General features: G+C 43.7%; 3 protein-coding genes across 6 annotated transcripts in view; all 3 read right to left on the bottom strand.

Moving 5' to 3' along the window:
- Positions 1 to 6,185, bottom strand: part of tet3 (tet methylcytosine dioxygenase 3) — a 48,336-nt gene extending 42,151 nt beyond the window's left edge. The window contains exons 1-2 of one of the 2 annotated variants that reach the window (XM_039620864.1): positions 5,303 to 6,185; positions 2,130 to 2,921 (exon numbers count right to left, since the gene is read on the bottom strand). In XM_039620864.1, the coding sequence (XP_039476798.1) occupies positions 2,130 to 2,504 (375 nt within the window). In that variant the 5' untranslated portion in view covers positions 2,505 to 2,921; positions 5,303 to 6,185. Of the gene's footprint in view, positions 1 to 2,129; positions 2,922 to 5,108; positions 5,232 to 5,302 lie in introns of those variants that run through there. The other variant, XM_039620866.1, reaches the window with a different exon arrangement.
- A 373-nt stretch (positions 6,186 to 6,558) lies between these two features.
- Positions 6,559 to 13,956, bottom strand: ap3m2 (adaptor related protein complex 3 subunit mu 2). 2 transcript variants are annotated; one of them, XM_031746228.2, is made up of 9 exons: positions 13,822 to 13,956; positions 12,625 to 12,909; positions 12,353 to 12,524; positions 11,995 to 12,132; positions 11,493 to 11,578; positions 9,580 to 9,713; positions 9,056 to 9,263; positions 8,754 to 8,898; positions 6,559 to 8,110 (listed from the first exon to the last, which is right to left on the bottom strand). In XM_031746228.2, the coding sequence occupies exons 2-9, from the start codon at positions 12,895 to 12,897 to the stop codon at positions 8,010 to 8,012; spliced, it is 1,257 nt and encodes a 418-aa protein (XP_031602088.1). In that variant the 5' UTR covers positions 12,898 to 12,909; positions 13,822 to 13,956; the 3' UTR covers positions 6,559 to 8,009. The 2 variants fall into 2 exon arrangements, with proteins under 2 accessions (XP_031602088.1, XP_039476802.1); XM_039620868.1 differs by lacking the exon at positions 13,822 to 13,956 and adding an exon at positions 13,620 to 13,772.
- Positions 13,957 to 17,183: 3,227 nt separating this feature from the next.
- kat6a (K(lysine) acetyltransferase 6A) overlaps positions 17,184 to 24,710 on the bottom strand; it is a 34,365-nt gene continuing 26,838 nt past the window's right edge. For both annotated transcript variants that reach the window (XM_031746201.2, XM_031746210.2), the window contains exons 15-17: positions 23,971 to 24,642; positions 23,567 to 23,828; positions 17,184 to 22,873 (exon numbers count right to left, since the gene is read on the bottom strand). In XM_031746201.2, the coding sequence (XP_031602061.2) occupies positions 19,539 to 22,873; positions 23,567 to 23,828; positions 23,971 to 24,642 (4,269 nt within the window). In that variant the 3' untranslated portion in view covers positions 17,184 to 19,538. The remainder of the gene's footprint in view (positions 22,874 to 23,566; positions 23,829 to 23,970; positions 24,643 to 24,710) is intronic.

The raw sequence follows: 24,710 nt of genomic DNA, 5'->3' as shown, positions 1-24,710 counted from the left end.
CCTGGTTATTATCAGTGGGGTGCTATCATCCCAACACTATAAGACAGCATGCAGTTTAAAGACTGCAATCTGTTGCTTGTTCAGTATATGATTCATTTTTAACTCTATTATTTTAGTGTGCAAATTCTTCCTCTCAAAATGATCTTAAAGGATATGGAAACAAATGCAATTGTCTTTCTAGGCATATTTGTTGGGAAATTCACCTTTAAAATTCAAGGTGCTTGTTTTGCTCGGCTGTGTGTTTGACGCAGTGTGTTTTCCTTCCTTGGTCATGCTTTTGTAGCCTATTCAGGTTTTTCCTGCTTCTCCCCCTCCAATACTGCTGACCATTTACTGCATCTTCCCGTCCTCCTCTTACTTGACTTTACAGCCCATCCCCCTGGGTTAAGATGCTGGTGCATGTACAAACACACATAGTCCCACGCGCACACTTCCATTAACACACACAAGTGAGCACTTTTAAAACCCCGCACTCTGTCTCTCTCTTTCTTTACACACACACGCACACACAAATAGAAAAAACGGCCCGAGGTTAACCCCCACCCTCATTTGAAAACCTCAAGAGGTCAAAGGACAAAGCACAGGCAACTGCCGGAATCTTGGGTAACCGTCACAGTTAGTCCACTCGGTCTGCTCAACTGTCTTGTTGACTTTTTCACTGCCTTATCTTACTGAGAATATTCATGTAAACTGCAACACTTGCAAAACTTTGATGGTTTCAACATTACCCATCGGTATCACACACAACATATATACACTCCCACTGTGGAACTACATTTAAAGTAGATAAAGATCCCCCTCTACTTTTCTGACTACTCAAAACAGAGTGAACAATTTAGTTCCAATAGAATAGTTTCAGGTGGGGTTGTTGTCCAGGAGTTGTTCTTTTTACTTCTAAAATTAACAAAATATATATAATTTGTCAAAATTTTTGCAAATAAATGCTTTGGAATTTTTTCTACCAAGCAGTTTGTTTTGTTTGTTATAATACAGAGCGCCGCATCACTTTATAAAATGTAGTACCTCGAGATATCTGGGTCATTTGAGGTTGATTTGCACATTGTGACTCACTTTGTGAGGAATTTTTCCTCTGAAGTAACTGATTTAACATGAACTCTGCATACATGATCCATGCAACTGTCTGTCCCTTATTAGTCCAGCAAAGGTTCCGTCTATCCGTCTGAGCGGACATCACTAAGAAGACATTTGTGATCATGTAATGATCTGTAATAAATGCTCGCTTTTTCGTGCTTCTCTAGCTAAAAAGCAGAACAGGTTGCAGTGTGAAAACCCACTAATGGAAGTTTGCAATCTAATGATGTTGGTGTTTTTTAGGCAGACAATCAGCAAACACTCTCAGGCAAACAAAAAAAACCCTGTTTTTGTGCTTCCCTACTTGATGTCCTATGAACGTTCCCATGAAATGCACTGAAATGGATGGATGACGGATGGATGGACGTTAATCGATATGATAATATTTGTATGATAATTTGCCCATAATTTTATTGTTGTGGTCATTTTTTTTCAGCCTGCCTTTAGGAAGAAAAAAAACATTTTACACAAAGCACGTTGATACTTCTGGTGTTCTAAATCTACAGTGCCTATATAAGCAGTATTACGATAATTCAAGTTAAGAGACGTTTTCACTCCCAACTTGTCATATACTGATGCTTGATTAGGAATCCTTTTTCCTTACTATTTACCCCTGTAGAATCTTTTATTCACATGCTGGGTAAGGCTTCAGAATGCAGTTTTGAAAGATGATGGTGAATAACAACGGTCATTCATCTAATTGCATCATCAAACGACTTCCAACCAGAAGGCAGGAAGTCAAATTCTGGCCTGACTTGGCTCTTTCTGTCACAGTTAGGTTAAGTTAGGTTGGGTTAAGAAAAAAAATCTTGGTTTGGGATTAAACATTCCTTCCTATCAACACATTTACCATCCTTCTATTTCTTTAGTGACCTAAAACAGTGATGATACTGGCTTTCAGCTTCCTTTTCAGACGTTAAAGGAGTTTTACTGAAGTCCCTGCACTCTAAGCTAACCCTATAGGTCCTGACCAAGCATCAGAATTTGATGGGTTGGAAGCACTAACGGTTTGTATGAGATCACAAGCGTTTCAGTACCTCAACCACTTCCCACTCGTCCCGCCTCTTCTTCAGCTGTTCACATTTGCGCAGCTTGCAAATCTGTTTGCCCGTCTTACGGTTCAAACAGTTTGCGCAGGTACCGCAATTCTCTTTGCGGAGACAAGGAGTGCAGGCTCCACATTTCTTTCTTCTTTTCTTCTGGAGGTCAAGCGTGGCTTCCAGCGAGGCGTCCAATGGGGATAGAGAGAAGAGTCCTGCTTCCTGGTGCTCAGCTTCGATATATTTGCTTAATGGGGATGTTGTCTCTATGCATTTCCTTTGCAACTGAAGAGACTGAGCCTCCTCCATGTCTGCGGGGAACTCGTAAACATTCTCAGGTGCCAGACCCGTTCCTCCCTTCGGCCTGGGCATAATGACTCTCCTGCTATATTTGTTCAGTTCTATTATTTAAAAAGACTGAAAACAGTCAATATATACATGCAGTTAAGTTTAAAAAGTAGAGTTTAAAAGCAACATCTGCTAAAATCCTAATATGGCATAATCATTTGGCTGCTCTTAAAAACAGATTGGGAGATGGATAACTTGTCTTGGATTAGTCTTTGAAGATAACTCGGATATTAAACCAGCTGCTGCTACACAAGTTTGGTTGATGCTCATTTTGTCTACAGGTAAGACGGCATTATCAATGTAATGCTTGTGCTGCTGGTCACAGGAATGGCCCTGGAGAATCTGTGTGGTAACTTCCAGTCTGGAGTCCATCTATCCCAGCTTCTCTGTGGTATGGCCGGCAGCCCACTCATGGCTTTGTGTACGGAAGCCTGGGTCTGTCTAAGTGTGCAGAGACAACAAAGGCAAAGAGGGAGAGGACAAAACATTTAAAATCAACATCAAAACACAAAAAGAAGTTTTCATACATTTCTCATTGCGAGGTTTAAAGTGTGGGGCCCAAATATCTTAATGTGTTATTGCCTACTATTACACATTTATTTATATACAACTGGCGGCTTCACATTAAATGCCCAACATTAGAGTTCAGCCTGACTGCTGTCTGGATATCGTCTGGTTTCTGAACACAGCTGTCGGTGCTGTGCATCCAGTTGGCTCATAGCCATACAGGCCTACGTGAGCGGTTTGAGAAGATACTGTGTTATAATGGCAGGCCCCACATGGACAGGGGGGCTTATGTCTCCCTGAATGAAAGGAGGGGGGTGATAAGTTGAAGCCAGGGACAGTCCTCTTTGTCTTGTAGTCGCATGCTCCAGTCAACCATCAGTAAAGTGAATTGTGCTGAGAAAACCCACGGTTTCTTTGCTACTGCCTGGTTTCACAGCCTGCTCACAAGGTGCTTTTAGCACATATCAAAGGCAACTTAAACTACTTTACTTCCAATGAATGTGCTCTTTATTGTAACTTTTAGATGATCTCTAATATATGAGTGCCTTCAAGGGTGGGGAAATTTAAAAAGAGGTCACAATGATTTTCTGGGGAGATATAAAGTGACAGCCTCTGAGACTGAGAAGTAAAGTGTAGATGCTAAAAAACTGCAGTTCATCTAATGGCCACTGGAGACCATTAGATGAACTGCTTCAAAAGCAAGTCATTCCCCCCAGACTCCACGATAAAAAAAACAACCTTCGGAGATTTAAAAAGCAGCCTTTATACAACCTGGTACAACAAACATTCTTTTGGCTCTTATGGACAGTTCCCCCTTTAATAAATAATCTATAGCAACGCTGTTATTTCATAACTGGACAACTCGTCCATCTGGATACTTGGATTAGGGGCGTGACCTCCTCTAATTGGAGGTTCACTAAACTGTGGCATTGCAGGATCCTGTGCTGTTTGTGCCTTTTGGAGCATTTTAATCCACTTATTTGACAAATATTATTGGCTGTGTAGCGATTCTACAGACGGTTCACAAAGGTGGTGTTTCCCTTTTGGTAAGTGAAATTCTGATATTTTATTAGTCTGTTACTAAGCACTAATAAGTAGACATGTGAGTCTGTCCATTGCAACAGTACAGTTAATGACCAGAGCTTGCTAACCGAACTAGCTAGCATTAGCTGATGACTAAATACTGCCTTCTCATCCAAGTATGGCCAAAAACTAACACCAGTTTGCAAAATGTGGAGTTTATGGAAGATAAACAAACTACTTATAACCTGTAAATATAGGTCTATGAGGCATTTATAGTATGCTTATATTTGAAGTTTTGCTAGTTGGCAGCTTTGTTTCCTAGCTAACCTTAACTAGATAGCACCCTTAAGCTACCAAACGGATTTACTCCGCGTAAATGTTTTAGCAATTACTTCTATAACATTTGGTGTGAAGACAACCCTATAGATGTCCTCTGCAGCAAGGCAGCATAGAGTTAACATTAAAGTAACATGAAGTTGGAATAACAGCTAATGTCATTATGGTGGCACTACCTTTTAAGGACACTATGGCAGTCGCTCACGTAGCTGTCAGTTAGCTGATAAGCAACAGCTGGAAGTTGATAAGCGGTGACAATGTTGCAGAAGAGTTTTATTGAAGTAGCCATTATCTGTGTAAACATGCAACAGTGTAAATAAACTCTGACTCATAGCTAGGATATTAAACTACAAACACTGCGCTGCACAGCCGCTGCACGCGCTCCGGCAACTAATCAAGAAGCACGTGGTTAATCAGCAGTTGTGTCGTCTCTTTAATGTGCTGCGGTCAGTGTCAAGTCTGAATGAGCACCCCTCCCCACCCAGGCTGCTGTTGTTACTGTTACTGTATGTCCACGTGCTCACCGACAGGGACCACTGCAGGGCGCCCGGCCGGCCAACACCGATCAAAGCAATCAGATAAACACTTAACAGGCATCCTTAGATTTACATTACGATAATGCCCATTATCTGGGCTTCAATACACAAAGCGCAGATTGGGCTGTAAGCGAGGGCACGCGGCTAATTGCCCCGGGTGCCAAAATCGGCACGTTAGCCGAGCTTCAATACACATTTTTGATTTATATTCATGTTTAAAACTTACCTGCTGTGGACAATTAATGCAAAGCTGCACATTTATTTTTTACTTTTATTTTTTTTTTTGGAAAGCGTTATTTTGGTATATAACATATAACGTGTGCTGCTCAGAATTTTTCGTTTCTCGGTTGTTAAAACAAACAAAATCGCCGCTGTGAGGGAAAAACATCCACATTATTATAATGGCGAGCGATAACTTACCACTAAATGCCGCGATATTCCTCTGTCGCGACAGCCTTTAAAGTGTTTGAAAATGGACATAAAGTTAAGCGAAAGAAAAAAAAAATAAAAATGTGAATATTCGAAATGATAAAAAAAGAAAAGAGAAAAGGTTTAGAAAGAAGTTTAGAAACGTGCTAAAAAAGCGATGCACGAGGGAGAAGAGTGAGGACAAAGTTGGACCCAAATGACATAACTGACTTTAAACGGCTCAGTCTGGTCGATAGGGGGGGGGAAGAGAGGGAGGAAAAGGTAGTAGATTGTCTTTTGGAGGGGTTAAAGTAAATTATGGACTGGAGTCCAGCCAGATGGAGCAAAGACACAGGGCTGATGTCACACATCTGGAAGTGGAAGTCACCATAAGACAATCCAAAGAGTCTTCCCTTTAAAAATGGTGTTTTATATAAGATCTTGTGAAGCAGTTAGTGTGTTTCAAACCAGATGTTTTGACATCATGAAAAAACCCAATAATATTTTAATCCCATTTAGAAAAAAAACAGGACTGTTACACCGTGTTTGATTATTATTACTTATCAATAATTTCTGATCAACAAAACATTGCCATCTTATCTAACAAATTGGTACTCCTCCTATCTTTGCTTAAATGGAAATGTGTTTTTAAATATTTACATATTTTAGAAACCTACATCCACAACTCACCTACAGCTGAGCATGTCTGATAGTTACGCTGGGTGTATGTGCAACATTTAATGTTGGTTAACTTCAAAACTGGATGCATTTTCTGTATATGCAGTCAAGAGAATCTTTCATTTATTTTTTTAATTTCACTTTGTCATAAAAAAAGCGCACTCCAAGACTGCAATCCTTCACCAAAAGACTTGATATTCCCTACACACAATGCATTAAATTTTATTTAATGTAAGAGTCCCTGGATCCAGATGTGTGAATCTGTATTAGCTTGTGACATTAAGCCAGTGTCTTCTAATTTCTCTTAATTTACTTTGAAGATATGATGCCAAATGTTAATTTTGTTCTATATAAGTGAAGCCACTGAAAAGAGAAACTGGCATCTGTTTTTGGTTACCAATCATCCTGGGCTAAGCCCCTCCTCTGTGAATAACTTCATATAGGGTTGCTCATAATAGTTCCAGTAATCGCACACATACAACCTTAAACCAATTACTTCATTGATGGATGGAATCATAACTTCAAAGGACAGTTTGACTCTTGTAACTGGTAACACAATATCATATGTGGAAAACATCACATTATACACATTGAGTAATCAGTGTTATTGCTCGGTTATAACACATCAAATTCTTTATTTTTTTCACCGTTTTTACACTCCATTGGAGGCTGTTTAAGAAACACAAACATTTTGCTGTAAACACAAAGCATTTTTTCTGAGGTACCGCGCTGTTATATCTTAACACACTTTTGTTTTCGTTATACTCTGAGCTGTTAACACCAAACTGTACCTGTAGCAACCATGACTCTCCATGCCAGGTTTATGAGACCACAATGTGATGGTGGGCTGATTCCAGCCGAGACCCTGAGTCACGGATGCATCACTTTATTACACTCTTATTGATTTATCCAGCTCACCAGTTTCCATGGCGACAATCATAATCTTATGTTTATACAATGTATGCAAAGACAAACTTAAAAAGAAAAATGCACATCATACTATAAAGGCTGAGATAACATTTTTGGAGTATTTGGACCATAGGGTCAAGCACCAAACTGTCAGGATCAACCTTATTTTCCAAGAAATTTAATGACAACATTCTGTAATTAATCACAATTACAGCTGAATAAAAAGATGAACATGCGTGGCTTTCTGGTAATAAATAGCTAAAAAAAAAAAAAAAAAAAAAAAAGTCACTCTATCGTTCTTATTTGCAAACAAACAAACAAACAAAAATATATCTTCAAAGATTGAGGACAGTTTCAGAGACATGTCTAATACATCAGCATGCTGACTCCAGTGTTGCAGACAATATCATCAAACTGCGGCAAAGAAGAAACAAAGAACAGAATAAACAGAAAACAGAAGGCCCAGGGTGTTGGGAAAAAAATGAAAACCTGGACAGCAGGATAAGAAGTATAGTGTGGATTTTCGCTGGCAGTAACAACTCTTTGGGACTCTATGGAGCTCAGACCGTTATTGTAGGTCCGTGCCATTTCATTTGAATTTAACTCCTTAAATGTGCTACAGCACTGCCTTTTACCTTGCAGAGTAATCTGAACCTAGAATAGTAGATTCCTGGCATAATGTACAGGTCACTACTTCCTAATTAATTCTAATTTCTTTGTGGAGAAGCTCGGTTTTAATATACTCTAGGGTCCATTTATCCGGTAATCCAGCCTTATCTAAATACATGGATTTGGTTTGTTAACACCGTCAGTGAAAATCCTGTAAACGGTGTATTATATGGACAAATCTTTATTGGGTTAGTGTGGTTTGTCTGAGTTCAGCAAGGACAGTGTTGGAAATGTTTTAGGACACTTGCTTCAAACTTGCCTGATTTAGGCAAAGTTCTACAACAGAGGTTCCATGTCTATGTGCAATGATCCACTCAGAACTGCTACAAGGAGCCTCCAGTTTGTATTGGTAAGCCTTCATGGGTAAATGCATAAGCACAGGGAACGTACCAACTCCTCTTTCCCATCACATCACCCCTTAGTCTCATGGTGGCTCAGTCCGGTTGTCACAGAGAAGCAGTCTTTAAGTCCGGACCTGGAACTTACCAGCCTTGGTCATGTACTTGATGCCTTTGAAAGGTTTATATTTCTCACCATACATGTCCAGCCGATTCACTTTCAGTCCTGATGAAGGAGAGAAATACATCAGGAATTTATTAGACTTATGTGTTACTAGAACAGAACAAATACCAGGGTTAACTATCTGGCTAGACGGCTTGATGGTGGAGGGCTCTTCTAGAGATGTTTCAACTAAAACCTCTACAGAGATTTCAACAAGAGATTCCTAAAGCTCCAAAGGCTTTGTTTGCTCTGAGTTTAGTATTACCGTTACATTCTGTGTCACACTGTAAAACATCATATTTTCATAAATGTATCAACCCTTGGTGAAACTTGAAAAACTAAGATGGTTCTTTTATACTTCACTGAAAATAAAATTATTTCCTGGTGTCATGCAAGGAGGTTTATTTATGGGTGTGGCGCCATCTAGTGGTCACGGTCTCACTGTTGCCCTACAATGGGACTGTCAGGTGGTTGTCAGCTGACCAGACTGAGCCTGACTGTGTGGGGGTTGAATTAACTTTTCTGTGGTTTAAAAGGCAAAGTGGAGCTCATTTTCATTAATACAGTGAAATTATGAATCTCATTCAATGTTCAGCTCGGTCACTAAGTGCAAGAAGAGCGAGGATCACAAATAAGAAATGAAGGAATTCTTGAAAGGCAACAGTCATATGTACATGAACATGTGGTTCAGATGGTGTGTGTGTACCTGAGATGGCCATCTGTTGGATCTTGAACTGAATATTGATGGTGGGGTTCTCATCAGGTTTGGATGCTCCAGCCTGCAGGCTCATGGTGCCCTTCAGACTGGGAAGCTTCTGTGGGTTGATCTTGCCAACATCCCATGTCAACAACTGGTTTAAAAAGATAAAAAATACACCAAGATGACAGAATTAAATATTTTGTCTCTTAAACATATTCAGATAATTCAGGTTTATATATTTATTCATTCTATTATTTACACTTCCCTTCATCTGTGTTTTTGTGATATAAAAATTGCTGCAAAGTTACCTTTGTGACTGGGTCAAAGGTGTATGTTCCCTGGGAGGGGTTGAGGTTGGCATTGAGGACGCCCCGGGGCAGCTGGCTGCTGACTAGGACCGACTCCACGGCCTTGCCCATCGTCTGTTTGGGGCCCAGGGTCAAATCAAAACGCCCCTGGGAACTTCCCTCCCGGAAGGTGATGTTGTGTTTCACATACACTGGGATGGCTACCAAACTAAAGGTGATAAAACAACATCAGCTATGAGACAGTGGAATCCTACTTTAAGGATTTGTATTTCTGTTTATATCCTAATTAGATATATGCAATGACTCAACTATGGGATTAAATGTTGCTACTAGCCAGTTAAACTAATTATTCATATTTTAGGACACTAACTACAGTTAATAGTTTTGTCCCTCTATCACTGGCTGGGGCTGCAACACCCCTCTCTGGTGAACAGGAAAGTAAGACAGACTGCACAAACCAAAGCAGGATTCTGAACTAGAAAATGAACGGTTGTATGTTGCCTGTGTCACAGCAAAGTACTAACTTCTGAGAGCTGACGTGGTAGGAGAGCAACCGGAAGTTTCCATCAGGTGGGATGAAGGAGAGGATCCGCTCGGCTTCCCAGCGCTTGAACCGAACACATGGGTGGAAACTGACATCATCCAGCAGCCGTGGATTCTGCGAAAGAAATGCAGTGGGTCAGGATGATTAGTGGTGAAGTTTCAAAAACATTAAAATACTGTCAATATCTTTCCATTTCTTTTTGGTTTTTACACAGTGCACCCTGTAAGAACATACAGCACTTATTCCAGCAACACACTTTACACAGTTGTGATGTTACTGCATGAAACGTGGGATTTTCGTCAGCAAGTTTCACTAAATTTTTGTGGATGTTCAGATTAGACACTCTTCAAAGGAATTTGCACTGAATATTTCAAACTGTTGGACACCATAACTGTTGGATGCAACAATTAAACCTTGTAAATAAAGTAGGCAGGAGAGTAACCTAAAACAAAAACGCAGTTGAGTCTGACTTACACTGACCTTTCCTCTAGTCAAAACTAGCAGAGCTACACTATAAACAGAGAGGTTGACAGTTTTTAAAGTCCAATAGAGGTCCAGTCATAATATCGATCAGATTGTTGCAATGAAATAACAAAATCGCACGCTGTTGTTTTTATTAAATTCATAATAGAATGATCCTCCAAATATCAGAGCGTATTTCTTTGAACATATTTTAAGTAATTTGAACTTTATCTACCTATAAATCCAGTCTTATCTGCTGCACAGTGAACTACCACATCTGGATGGTTGCCTCTCTGTGCTCCAAATGTTAGCATTAGTGTATCTCAGTACGATGAGAAGCAGACTTTGGGTCAGCAGACGTCAGAGTTTCAGAGAGCGTTTTAGTTGCCCTCGTGGGGCATGTTTTTTCTTGACCTCCTTAGTTTCATTTTTTTTCCCTATTCTAAAGGATAACAAAAAGCACATCATGATAAAAAAAAAAAAAACTCTTGCTAGAGACTTCAACAAGGACCTCCAGGCAAGAGTCAGAAAGAACAAAGAGACAGGAAGAAAAGAGGCAATGCAGGGGGAGAGAGGGAGAAGCTGATCACTTGAGCTGAAGTTTGATTACTGAAGTGTGTTTCTGTCTTGCATTAAAGAACTGCACGATTAAATTTTTGACTTTGTACTAAAAAAGGTTTTGCCCAAAATAGAGTATAACTAAAGAATTAAATATGACATCACAGAATGAGGAAAAAATAAGTGCATGGTAACATTGTCAGCTTTCGGCACAAGCAATTTGCTCTTGTTAACATCACTGTAACATACATTTACTTGTCCAGACTAGTCGAGGAAACGTCAAATGGCGTGGTGCAGGAAATAGCTGTGATGGGCTCATGCAGGCACGTCGTCAGGGAGTGATTTTTGGAGAGCTTGATTTGCTTTGGCTTTGTGTTCTTTTGGCAGAGCACACATTTTCAGTGTTGGACAGCTGTGTTTTTACTCCTAATTGTGGGAAGCCAAAATTGTAATCAAGATTAAAATGTGATTACTTGTGCAGCCCTACTTGCATATTACAGGAAGCTTTTATCAGGAAGTTTTATCATTGCTGTGAAGCAAAGTGCAGATACTCTGGAAAATCAGCTCTCTGCATGCTGCCGTATAAAAGAAAATAAATACATTCTCTGGCAGCTGAGCTCCTCTCAGTACTCGGGTCCAAAATGTGCACAGTGTGGCTATGACATATTTGGAAGTAAATGTTACTGCATGTTTGACTTTTACTGTGAATATTAATTGTAATGTACAGCACACTGATTTAAATGTTTCCAAGCTGAACCTTGGAGAACCCCCTGCTTGCTATACAGTTATGACCATGTGTAATCATCTGTTATTTGTCTGGAGAGTTCACGGGCTTAAAATATAACAAGAGTTTGTGAAAAAAAAGAAACTCACCATGAATGAGAGGGTGAGATCAGGCATGCCCGTCAATTTAACGCAGGCATCAATGACTCCCTGTATTTCTGCTGTGATGGTGGAGCCTATGGGGGTGGAGTTGATCAGAGACAACAACAGAAAGCAAAAAACATGTTAGAAGAGAAGGCAGGTACAAATAATTGTGTTGTAAAGCTGACATTTTATGTATTGTATTGGCCATTTTCTTCATTTTTTGACTGACTGACTAGAAACTCTTTTCAGGTTCTTCCTGATTCACAAGGGGTCACCACGGCAGGTACCTCTGCATGTTTGATTTGGCAGAGATTTTACACCCGTCCTGATGCAGCCCCAAAGGGAATGAACCAGAGATCTTTCACTTGTTAAGCAAATTTGCAAACTACTACACTATGGAGCTACTTCATTTACGATTAACTGCTGATTAATAATTACTGTGTCTCCCATGCATTATAATGCAAGCAAACAGTGACATGTTTCACAGCACACAGTTGAAAAGAAATACCAGATTTATCGATAATCGCATCGATCTCCTCCACCACATCGAAATAAGCTTCATTGTTTGTGTACTTGACCCCAGTGCGCCGCCAGGGGACTACAGACAGCTGGCCTGTAGGGAGCTGCTCACCCACATTGGTGCTGCCTGGAAGCAGAAATTAACAGTATAGGATCATGCACACAGAGTCAAACAGCTGCTGTAATATCCTGCATAAGCCATGGCTCACACTGTCAATTGAATTCATTCAGTGCTATTTAGATGAATTGTAATTGTTACTGAAAGAAGTCTCAGCTGTGTATGAACAAAGCATTACTTCCTGATTTCAGGCAACATTAAAAGCAGCACAAATAAAAGATTGAAAGACCTGTGATGGTGTTGACCATGGTGCGGAGGATGGTAGGAGGCTTAATGAGTTCTTTAAGAATGTTGGACTCTGTGGCCAGAGGAAACCCGTTATCCAGCATCTCCTCCAGTAGTTCGTAGACCACAACCACATTGTCTTTGATGGCCGCCTCTGTACACACTCCAAAATAGTCCTGAGAACAAAGCACACAAGCAGGATATGCACTTTTAGTTAACTTCAAATAATGATAAAAGTAGAGAGAAATATGCAGGGAAGGAGAGGGGAGGAACAACCTGAAAGGTGTCTACGACTCTGTGCAGGAACTCGATGACAAAGAGCGGCGGGACCTCACTCTGGATGACTGCCACAAAGTAGATGTGATGCCTGAGCACACTGATAAGGTAGTGATGAGGCGTGGGGATAACTGGTGGGACATTCTCTGGCTCAGTAGCTCGCTCCTGGGCCTCAAAGAAGTAGTCGCACACAGAGCGGCTGACCACGCTTTTCCAGTGCTTCTCCAGGAAAATATCCCCTGAAGCGTTAATTAGGAACAAGCTGTGGATCATTGTGGCTAAAGGCTGTTGGGAGGGAAAAGCAAGAGACCACCAGAGGTTTTTAAATGAGAAAATGGTAAGGCAAACATACTGTGGCTTCTGTTAACTTAAAGAACAGACAAAGAAAGTTATTTAAGAGTCGCAGTAAAGCATTAAATGTGACAGTGAGGCAGCAGGCGCAATGGAGAATTATACCCGAAGACAGACCCTAACCCAGGGGTGGGCAATTCCAGGCCCCGAGGGCCGGTGTCCCTGCAGGTTTTAGATCTCACCTTGGGTCAACACACCTGAATCACATGATTAGTTCGTTACCAGGCCTCTGGAGAACATCAGGACATGTTGAGGAGATAATTTAGCCATTTAAATCAGCTGTGTTGGTTCAAGGACACATGTAAAACCTGCAGGGACACCGGCCCTCGGTGCCCACCCCTGCCCTAACCTCACATGACACTGAGAGTATCATGCTCTGCTCTCTGGATAATACTGTCTATACACTGTGCTTAGTTTATAGAAGAGAACGGCTCAAGTAACAGAGTAAATCTACTGAGCTGAGACCGAAGTTCAGGGTTTCAGAAATTAAAAAACACTAACTTGCGATGGCTGAGAAATGTGACCCCTGAATATAAATTATACATGCGGCAAAGCTATCAAGTTTTAACCGGATATAACTCTACAACTAAAACAACTGCAACTGCTAAAGTATCAAGTTTAAGAAAAACAGGCGTGTGACTAACTAGCTAGCTCTTTCTTGTAGATGAAGGCCTCCATCTACGTCTACGAGATGCTACATCCGTCCCTCCTCCTGCTTCAGTCTCATGACAGAAAGCTCCGTCACTAGGTCCAGGGGGTTAAAATGCGTTAAATTAACGATGCTTTTTTGACGAATGAAATTGTAATTTGCCGCTGGAACCATTTCTAAAATTGCAAGTGACTCACCGAAGACAATTTTCTGACGTTTTCGTCTCGCCTTTCACCTTTTTTTCTCTCAATGAAAGATTAAGCCGACGTTGCTTCCCGTTAGGTGGAGCAGCAGATCCTGATGTGAGGAAGGATTGCAGAGCAGAGCGAACCAATCAGAAGACAGACCAAGTGTAAAATCCCGCCTTCTTAATAGAGGCATAGGCCAACAGTGCGGAAACTGGTGGCTCGTGACTTGGCTGTGATTGGTTCATAGCGGGAGAACAACGGTAAACACCAGTAAAAATCACCCGCTGATTGGTTTTAAGATGTACCTGGTCTGACATTTTGTTTGCAGGATCAGATTTCATCTTGTGGAGCTCTTTTTCGATTCAAACAAATATAGGAATATGTACATAAGGAGGGACTACACCAGCCTCCACAATACAACGCACTATAATCTGTCTCTTATTATTCATTATTACGTTAAAAAAAAAAACACCGTGAAATTGTAAAGGCAAAGACAAAAATGCACATAATAGCCCGCAATCTGATATCCATTAGGCGGGTTAGGCATACTTTATCCATAATAAAGTGAGACTTAGCGATGCCTTATACTAAAGTTCACTGTAAAGATTATCAAATGTGATTTAGACAAACAAAGAACCAATGCACAAGAGCAACTTTGGGCTTATGCTCATTCTTAATAATAACATGTCAATTACAATTTGTGTACACAGTGCAGCGAATACACAGATTAAAAAACTAACACTACCATCTTTGCCACAGCAAAGACATATAGCTGTATAACCGTAACATATACCTGTCGTAACTCTTTATCATGTTTCAGATGATATGAGTCAATATTCCAAATTTCAGTAAAGCTTTTGTTTGATTTTGAGCTGCTTTAGAGCAGCTCTACATGAAGGCATTAAAACAACCAAACAGAAGAAAGGAGATCAACAACTTAAGCAAAGGGATCAAGAGTGTTAAAAGGAGGTACAAAATAAGTGCCCCGGGGAAAGGGAAGGCATAAATAAACTCAGAAGCAGCCTTCAGGGATGCCTCAGCCGACTAAGAAGAAAGAAATTGAGCAAGGAAAAGAAGAAGAGTAAAGCCCATTTCATTAAAGATCACCACAGCTTCCCTTCAATTTTTAAAGGACACATACTGGACCTGATAAAACCTACCCCTTGGCAACCACCCAGAAACGGGCATGGCAGAACCCCACCATCATTCTCAACACCAACAAACCAACATGGAAAGAAGTACAGGAAGTGACAAAAATGCTTGAGCAGTTTTAGCCCCAAAACCCAGCAGTATACCTTAAAAGTCTCCTGCATCTTGAACATGAACTTTATCATTACAGTAGCTGAAAAGGTACCCAGAGGTCCAGCAATGGATACAGGGGTGCAACAATAGGTTAAAAGAGCCTTCATGGATGATGTTACAATCACAACATCTTCCCAGACATTGTGCAGACTAGACTGGTTCTAGCCAGACTTGATAAGGTGGTAACATTGCCTAAGATTACATACGTCCCAAAGAAATAAGGGAGGATGATCATTATGAAACTCAACATTACTGGCAAGTGCCATCTGTTTAAGCAAGGCAAAAATCATCCCATCCATCAAGGACAATCCCGTAAATTATCTGGGAAGGTGGTACGACAAGGTGCTAAGGGACAACCGTGTCCACAGCACTGAGGGGGAAGCAAAGCTGAAGAGTACTGAAAAATCTGGATACCTGAGGAAGTGTAAGACGTGGCTGTCCCACTTACAGTGGTGGAAGAGGTGGAGGGAAATTTAACAAGTACCTAAGAAGGTGGCTGGAAGGAGGCATTTGAGAGGAAACACCACAAAGAGCGGGTGCAGGACTGTAGGCATAAAGATGGGCAGACAAGTACAGAGGTCTCCCTGTCCAATCAGCGTGGAAGCTGTTGACTAATGGAGAGAAAATAAGGAGGAAGTTGGGAAGACTGGGGGAGAGCGCAGAAAGAGCCTCCTATTGGATATGAAGTAGGAAGGAAAGGTTGAGCTGGCAGGCAGACCCAGTGAGTAGTGGCTGGCCACTGCTGCTGACTGCCAGCAGGAGGATGTTATGGTGCAGATAGTTGACAGGAGGATTTCTGACGTTGAAGGACCCAAAATGAATGATCACAGGAGCATCACTGATGACGTGTCCAGAGTTTTCAGAATACAAAAACGATGAGTTCAGTCTATTAAATTCCAGCTGAATGTATAATTCACTGATCAGATCACTCATTTTAAAGTTCTCCAGAAGAGAGTATTTCTTTGTCCCTTTAAAGAAAAAACCACAACATGGGGTCATAACATATTGCAAGTGTCATTTCAAGCCTAAATTACTCATGTGCTTATAGTGCCATCAGAACAGCAAAACTAGCATGAAGAATTTGAAGCAATTTAGAAGAGATGTAGCACTGAGTATTGTGATACCTGAACAGAGAATCAGTAGACAGAACATCACTAGTAAAAGTTCTGTATTGAAAGTTGTAGCTCAAACTTTAAGTATATGAAAAATACAGTGCTTGGTAAATGTTAGCAGCTACATCTGCTGATGAGAGGTTCACCAACTGTATTCATGTCAGACAGTAAGCTTTCCCACCCCCCATTGGGCAGTTTGGGCAATGAGAAAACATTAATTCTACATTGACATCTAGTGGCCATACATGTTCAAAGCACTTCCACTTGCAATTTGTAGTTGAAGCATAAGATCAGTGCTTCCCAATTATGGGGTAAACTTAATTAATTATTCGGAGATCATTTAATTATCATCAGTAGTATTTCAATCAGATGAGAACTGCCGGCTCGTCCAATTTCCACTTGAGCCAAAAACTGGTCACTAACAACATCCACTCACCTTCACGATCAGTTTTTGAGTTCCAAACTAACTAAAGATGCTTTCAGGCAATTACTTTTCATTAAAATGAGTTTTAGGTTTAAGATTAGGTTTGACACTACATGGATAATTTAACCATTTTTAAATGAAATGTGACCTTTAGTTTATAATCTAATCTAGATTTTGACACAGGGTCTTTCAAGAAAAAAAAAAATAGGTTAGAAGCAATTGAGAACATTTTTTTCTTTGGACAAATTTAGTAAATCTAGAAGTTATAAACTTGTGGAAAGTAGCAGTGACTAACATCTAATTGATAGTTCAGCTCATGTTATGTGTGATTTTTTTTTTTTTTTTTTTTTAAATTCAGACTTTTGTTTTGCTTGAAGTTGATTGTCAAAAGTTGCTCTGTACACAACCTGCACAAGGCCATCATACTTAAAAAAAAAGATGAATGTGTAACTTTTCCCCCCACTTTTTGGGAAAATGTGAGGGGGTTGAGGTGATGCAGCACTGAATCAGGCTAAACTCAAAGGATACATGAATGGCTCAACATAATTTATTTTCATTTTATGTTAAAATGTACAGAGTTCTTTGAAAGTACTTGCTAAGAAAGAAAAACAAAATGGAAAAAAATGGAAATACATACAGGGACAGAGTCGAGAGTTGAGGCAGCTGAGCTCAAATCAACCTTCACTGTGTGCCCAGCTGTCCCGTCCCCCCACCCTCTTTTTATTTTGCGCTCTCTCTTAGCATACAACGCAACATGTACAATTACAAAGGATACAAAAAGGGAAGCAATATAAACAGACAGAAATATACTGAGCTCATTTTTACATGCCTCTTAAATGTAAGGAAGTCATCCTATGCACACACAGAAGTAAAAAAAAAAAGAAAAAAAAAGAATGCCGAGTAACCTTTAGATATTTGTAGTCCTTTTGTTTAAAATAGCATTAATATACTACACAAAGATAGAAAAACTCTAGAGATGAGATGGAATGGAGAGGTTAAAGGCATCTTAAAGTCACTAAAAGTGAGTGGTAATTTTTTTAAATTTTGAGTTTCTTAGTAATTATTACCCAAGAGGCGAGCTAAAAAATATGTTTTTTTGTCGTTTCCTGAAACAGAAGTGAAAAAAATGACAGTACCAATATCAATGTCAGAATTTCCTTTTATATTATAGAAAAAACATTTTCTCTACAATAGGTTTCTAAAGTCAAAAAGAGTCAGCTTGTGTCATAAAAGAAAGCTGCCCAGTCTGACAAAATTCAGAAAAGAAATGAAACAAAAAAAGTAAATACAGAACAGAATACACACAAATAAAGTTTGTATGCCAGGTCTGTATGACAAATGAAAACTCCTCTTTTGACTTAGAATACCGGTACGTGGCCCAACAAAGTCAACCACGACCCTACGGGACCTCCGATCCTTGCCTCCGACCCTGCTTCTATAACCGAGCTACAATCCCAGGGCCAAACCTCGCGCTAGGCATTCAGGCACACCTTCACAAAGGCTAACCGTCCGCTGCCATATTTTTAGCCAATGGGAGCACAGAAACAACAATAACAAAAACAAAACAAATAAAAACCAAAGGAAAAAACAAATTTTACAAAAAACACACCATTCAGAAGCAGACTCCTCGACCTCTTTGGGTCACTAACACTTAAGGAGGCGAGGTCACCTATAGTTAACCGACTTTCCTTAAAGCAGTTACATGGAAATCCCACCGTTTGTTCTGCATTCCCTAAGCTGCTAAAAAAAAGGCTGACATTGTATACCATCTGTCAGTGGAGTGTGGACAAAAACAGTTGAATGTTTCCTGAGCTAGCCACCAATTGGAGACAGCTAGTCAGTGTGTGTTTGTATTTATATATATATATGTATATATATGTGTGTGTGTTTGTGTGTGTGTGTGCTGAATATTGGGAAGTACCAGAATATTTACATCGAAATGTTTCAGAGTCGCGGCAAACTGGAAAATAATGCTACTTGTTTCATTTATGGATATATAATATGACAGTAACACGCTAGTCTCTTCTGTGTCTTTGCTGTGTTTTTGGTACAACACTGTCCATCCAGGAAGACAGAGACTCTGGAAAACAGTCAAACGCCTCAAACACCCGAGGCCCTGCTCCACTGTGCTCTTCTGGAACTCACGAAAAGCCATGGGGCCGAGCGGCGCCGGAGATGTTTGGGCATTTCTGAGAGAGCAAGAGGGTGTAATCACCATTTCAGAATGCCACACGTATAAAGATCAAAGCATGTAAGGAGGTCGGACTGCACACACGTATTAAAAAACAAACAAACAAACAAACAAACAAAACAACAAAAATAAGGTCAACAGTATGTTTAACATAAAACAACAGTCCACCTGCAATGTTTCATCGTCTCTTTTTTCAAGGTAAGGCTTCCTATATTAAAAGATTGTGTGCATGGTTGAATATACTCGGTAACCACCGTTCACAGTCTGACCAGGCCAGGTACTCCTGTACCTTGTGGACTTTTCTGTGGACTTTTCCTCGTCATACTTCGTCGTTCCTTACTGTCCTCCTCAGTGTCGAGAGGAGGAGTGGACTCCTGGGCCTGTGTGCTGGCCTGGCCTGAAGCTCCATGGCACGGCCGAGGTCCACGTACACACCAAATCCTGCCCAAATACTCCCATACACAGCCAGCTGGGAGGGGAGGGGGAGACGAGCCCAAATAAAAAAGGGACAAAATGACAACACAGAAAAAACAAAAACAAAAAACAGGAAACCCAAAGACCCTCTCTGTCCCCATCACCTTCACTCCACTGGTGCCTCTGAGGCACTGGAGAGGGTGAACAGGACTAATGGACATTTAGAGTACAGCGAGCATACGCTCTGGCCCCTTTCTGTCTCCTTTTTTCACTTCTTGGCTGCTCATCTGCTCATGTAATGTGGCTGTTTTGGATAGCTGTGATGGGAGGGGCCAGTGTACATCATGTTCCCATGGTGATTGGGCTGCATAGGCTGCTGTGGGTAGCCCTGCCCTCCCATCATGCCCACCTGCATCTGCATGGGGTACTGAGCTGGCTGATTCATGTATGCGGGGTTGCTGTGATAGCCACTGTTCATCATAGGCTGAGCCATTCGGTAGCTGGCTGACATGGGGTTCAGAGTCGTCATGTTCATAGAATTATACGGTGCCGTGGGCATGAGGTTTGGCATCATGCCGCGCTGCACGGCCAACGTGCGCGGCGTTCCCTGCATGGCCACGGTCCCCGAGCTGCGGCTATAGAGCTGCTGCTGGTGCGGGGCCGGGGCCAGCTGCTGAGTGGCTTTGGACCGAATGGAAATGTGGCCTTTGACGGTAGTCATCTGGCCCTGTAGCCGCTGTGTGTGCGGTGGAGGTCCTAGGCCAATGTTGGTCGTGGGCATGTTGCATTGCAGCTGCAGAGAGCCCAGGTTCATGGAGCCAGAGCTAAGGTTAGGAGGTGGGGTCATAGTGGGCTGCCCCTGAGGAAGGGGAGTGTGGGGTGTAGGGGCCAGCCCAGGATTGGAGAGAGAAACACTAGTGGCATAGGAGGTAACAGTGGCGGAGTGAGAGTAGGGCATGCCGTGGGGCTCCATGATGGTGTTGGTGAGCTGCTGGAGTTTGGCCAGGCTGAATGTTGCCGAGGGCTGGTGGTAGCCCCCTGTACCAAAGTCCTGACCCATGCGCTCATACAGGGTGCGGCCCCCTCCTCCACCTCCGCTCTCTGGAATCTCCATGATCATGGGCGTGGAGGCAAAGCCATTGCCCATGCTGCACTGGGACAAGGCCTGCTGTGGTGGCGGTGGCGGGGCCGAGGGTGGAGGCTGAGGGTTGGGCGCCTGTTGCTGCTGTTGAGGAACCTTTTTTGTTGATTGCTGCTGCTGCTGCTGCTGCTGGTTGGTGCTGGGAGGCCTCTCGATCACACCACAGCTCTGAGGAGACTTAATGCCACAGCTGGGGGTGTTGGATGGCGGTGGGGGAGGCGGGGGCTGGGGCACAGCACTGCCCACGTTGCTGGCACCTGGTCCACTGTTGGGCCCTGGTCCTGTTTGCTGAATCAGGCTGCAGCTGCCCATCGCTAGCTGGGATGCAGCATTTCCTGTGGAAGATGTGAGGCTGGGGGCTGGCACAAAGGAGCAGCTGTTGGACTGAGAGGAGGAAGATGGGGTGGCGGAGCTGGAAGAAGAGGACGCTGAGGACGCTGAAGCTGTTGAAGCCCCGGCAACCACAGCAGCAGACATTCCTCCTCCATTGCCCCCGTTTCCTGTTCCATTGCCCCCTCCACCCATGGTGGAGTCGTAGCTGCTGGGGTTGTCATAATTCTCTGTAGTGCTTTCAATGCTGCCCAGGTCACTGAAGCCACTGTCCACCACCTGCTGCGAGTGGTCCGACACAGACGGCACATCCATCATCGGCGACGTCTCCATGTTCTGCTGAGAGGGGGCAGAAAGCGAACTGGGATGCTCTGGAGTGATCTGTGTGTAGCCACCTCCAGCGCCACCACCACTGCTCCCTGCTCCGGTGGGGCCAGGAGTTCCACCCCTTTGTCCTGCTGGTGTCGTATCCACGATGCCCGATTGCAGCCCCGGGCTGTTCACAGAGCGCACAGACTGACTGGGCAGCGGGGGCACTGGTGGATTAGGGAGGGGGCTGCTGTGCTGGGAGGCTCCACATTCCTCCACTAAGGCTAGGGTCTCCTCTTCAGGCTCGCCCGTGTGACTGTAGCTCTGCAGGGTCCGGCAGGCGGCTAGGGTCTCTTCACAGTCCTGGTAAGCGCCGTGGTGTGGCTGGGGCTCAGTTTCCTCGTCCTGGGCTTCCCCCTGTGTCAGGGACTGAACAGCCTGCATAGTCTCCAGGTCCAGCTCATTGGAGTGGTGATGTGGGTGGTGCGGATGATGGTGGCCAAGCTCCTCCTTGAAGTCAGGGTGCTGGTGAGGGTGGGAGTGCGGATGCTGGGGTTCCATTAAGAGTGTGACGTCTTTATCATCCGGGTGCAGAGGCTGCAGCTCCATTGGCTCAGAAGGAACAGACATGGCCGTGACCGTTTCCACCGCCGCCGCCGCCGCAGCAGACTCCTCCTGCTCTCTGCGCCTCCTCTCCTCCTGCTGAGGGTCTGCTGAGGGGGGCCGGCACTTGGTCTCCTGCACCCTTTCCTCAGCCTCCTCCTCCTCCTCTTCCTCCTCCTGTTTGCTGACATACTCCTGGGCCACGCTGTTCTCCATGCCTAAAAAAGGCTCTACACCTGGGGGTTCTTCTTTGACTGGAGGTGAGTTTGCGTGCGAAGCAGACTCCTCCTCCTCGTCTTCATCGTCGTCTTCGTCTTCAGAGTCCGGACTTTTTCTCTTCTTACTGCTGCTGCTCTTGTCTTCTAAGTGTCCGTCACCCTCATCGTCTGCATCGTGGTCGTCACTTCTCCGGCTTCCTGAACCCGGAGTGACCGCCGCTCGCCTGTTCACGCTACCACCACCACTGCCCATGCTGCCACACTCCTCTTCCTCCCTTTCCTCATCATCATCGTCTTCCTCTCTGTCACCCATATCCGTGTCCTGAGGCCGGGACTGCGGGGCCCGGGGCCCTGAGGTGGAAGAAGAGGAAGAAGGGGAAAGCAGTGGACGGGATGGTGGCCGGCTAGGTTTGTCCTCTTCCCAGGCTCGCTCGGTGTCCTCATCATCATCTTCCTCCTCTTCTTCCGGGTCAGAGGTGGGAGGTGGTTTGGGGGTAGGTTGTGGTGGCTGCCGGTTCTTGGGCGGTCTCCCCCGCTTTCTGGGCATCTTTTGTTCAACGGGCTTAGGGAGATAGTCATCTTCTTCGTCAGAGTCTTTTTGTTTGACGTCTCTGTCCGTGTTAGTTCTGCAGACTTGCTTGCTGTTCCGGTCATCCGTCTGCAACAGCTGAGGAACTTTGTCCATCTGCTGCTGCTCCAGCAACCTTTGTCTTTCCTGCTCCTGCCTGTCCGCCTCCTCCTGAGCCCGCTGCAGGTACCAGCTCCGGGGCTTGCGACCAGGCTTCATCTTGATTTTGGGTTGCTGAGGATTCCCACTTTGGGGCTGGCCGTCTGCAGCTGCTCTCTGGTTGGGTCCTGTGCCAGGTGGCTTGCCTCTTTTCTTCCAGTGCTGTGGTTTGCGGCTCTTTCCTTTGGGCCAGCCTTTCTTCTTTTTGACTGGGACTTCAGGGTTGGCCCCAAGGGTCTCTGATGGGGTTGCTGTCAAAGCAGCTACAGACTTCGGCATAGTTGTTAGCTCTGCAAAGGAGAGAAGATGAAGTGGTTAGATACAGCTACTGCACAAAGTTCTGATCAGGCTGTGAAAATAAATGTGTTGGCTTTCCAACTATTCCTCTGAACAGTTTCAGGGACTAAATAACTAAACTCCATCTTAACCAGTGAATGTCAGTAGGTGCCAGTAACTCGTCCAAAATCATCAGTTCAAACAACTGTACATCAGAGTAGAAGTTACTTGGAGATGTCACCACTGTCACAAGGCCAGGAAGAAGACCCAAGCTTTCACCCTCCCCATGCAGACATCGTTAGGATTGTCATCTCTCATAAATGGGAAGTTACTGGAATATTTTTATCATTGTCCAACATTAGGTGAGTTTTACATTGACATGGACTGAGAGGCTGCAATCTAAGACAGAAGCCTCTGTTAAAACTCAACTAAAATCTGCAGTTTATTTCAGAGAACTGGCACGCTTAACAGAGCGGATGGAATAACGAAGGAGGCAGACTACCTCAGTAATCTCCAGGACAACCTTAAACTTGGACACAACTATGCCAGCATCAAAGCAATAACCAGAAACACACATTAAAACTGGTTGTGGAATGGAAAAAAAGCAGGCTAACACAAAGGTTTTGGAATTGCCTTGCCAAAGTCCTACCCATGTATGTACGATTAGTCCATACATGGGTAGTCCTGCACATTCCATCACTGCTCACCATCTTCCTCCGAATCTGTGAGGTTGGAGAGTCGGCCCCTCTTTGGCGCAGGGTCAGATAACCTCAGAGCAGACTGCGGTTGGGGGTAGCGGCGCAGCGGGTGACCCAGTGGAGTCTCCTCCTCCAGCCTGGGCATAGGCCTCTCTGAGTCAGAGTCTACAAAAGGCTCATCCAACACCTCCGTGGTCTCCGAAATGGTCTCAGTCACCACGCTGCTGTGAGGGTGGCTGCGCGGGCGAAAGCGGCGCTTCCTCATGGGCTTCTGGGTGGAAACGGGACAAGGAATTAAGATGTGCTAAGGAGCTTTAGAGCAAACTGAGAACTTCACAAGCAGGAAGCTACTTTTGCGATTATCATTATCATCATTATGATAGATGAAAATAGAAAAACTATTCATGTCTAACCTTGCATTTGAGCCCTGACTTGGTGAGCATAGGAGGGGAGCATCCCCTCTCTTCGTCATCTTCATCATCGTCATCCTCTTCTTCTTCGCTGCTCTCACTGAAGCGGCTCTTCCTGACTGGAGAAGACTCGCTCAGCCTGGGAATCACAGGAAGCTGTGGGTGACCCTCTCCAGGACCTTCTATCAGTCTGGGCTTCGGGCCTCTCTTTTTCCTCGGTGGCCGGCCTCTTCGCGTGGGGGTTATGGAAGGGTGCCTGCTCATGTCGAGTGTGTGAAAGGTTGTCGTGTCCGCTTGTCTGTCCAAGGAGAAAAGGGAGGGCGGGCTGTTGACAGTGGCTGTGGTTTTTACCCCCTCTGACCTGTCCTCATCCTCATCATCTTCATCCTCCACTGGACGGATTTTGGGTGGCCGTCCCACCCGCGCGCTGTCCTTCACCTTACCCCAAGGCCAGTTTTTGGGCGGGCGCCCTCGTGGCCTGCGTTCGCCGTTTGTTGGCGGAGGGGGTCGTGGTGGTTCTGGTACAGGCGGTGGGCATCGGACTGGAGGGGGAATTGGAGAGCTTTGGCCAATCGGAAATCCTAGAAAGGTCTTCCTTTCCTCCTCCTCGTCTTCATCCTTCTTCCCTTGCCGCACATGCCAGGACATCTGTGGGACCTTGTGACTCGGCTTAATCTGTTTAGAAAATATACAATTAAATTTATTACACTAGAAAGCAAGTCTGACTCCAATTTATTATCTTC

Source organism: Oreochromis aureus, linkage group 12 (assembly GCF_013358895.1).
Source record: "Oreochromis aureus strain Israel breed Guangdong linkage group 12, ZZ_aureus, whole genome shotgun sequence".
In the NCBI taxonomy this organism is placed as follows: domain Eukaryota; kingdom Metazoa; phylum Chordata; class Actinopteri; order Cichliformes; family Cichlidae; genus Oreochromis; species Oreochromis aureus.
This window is presented reverse-complemented; position numbering and strand designations above follow the sequence as displayed.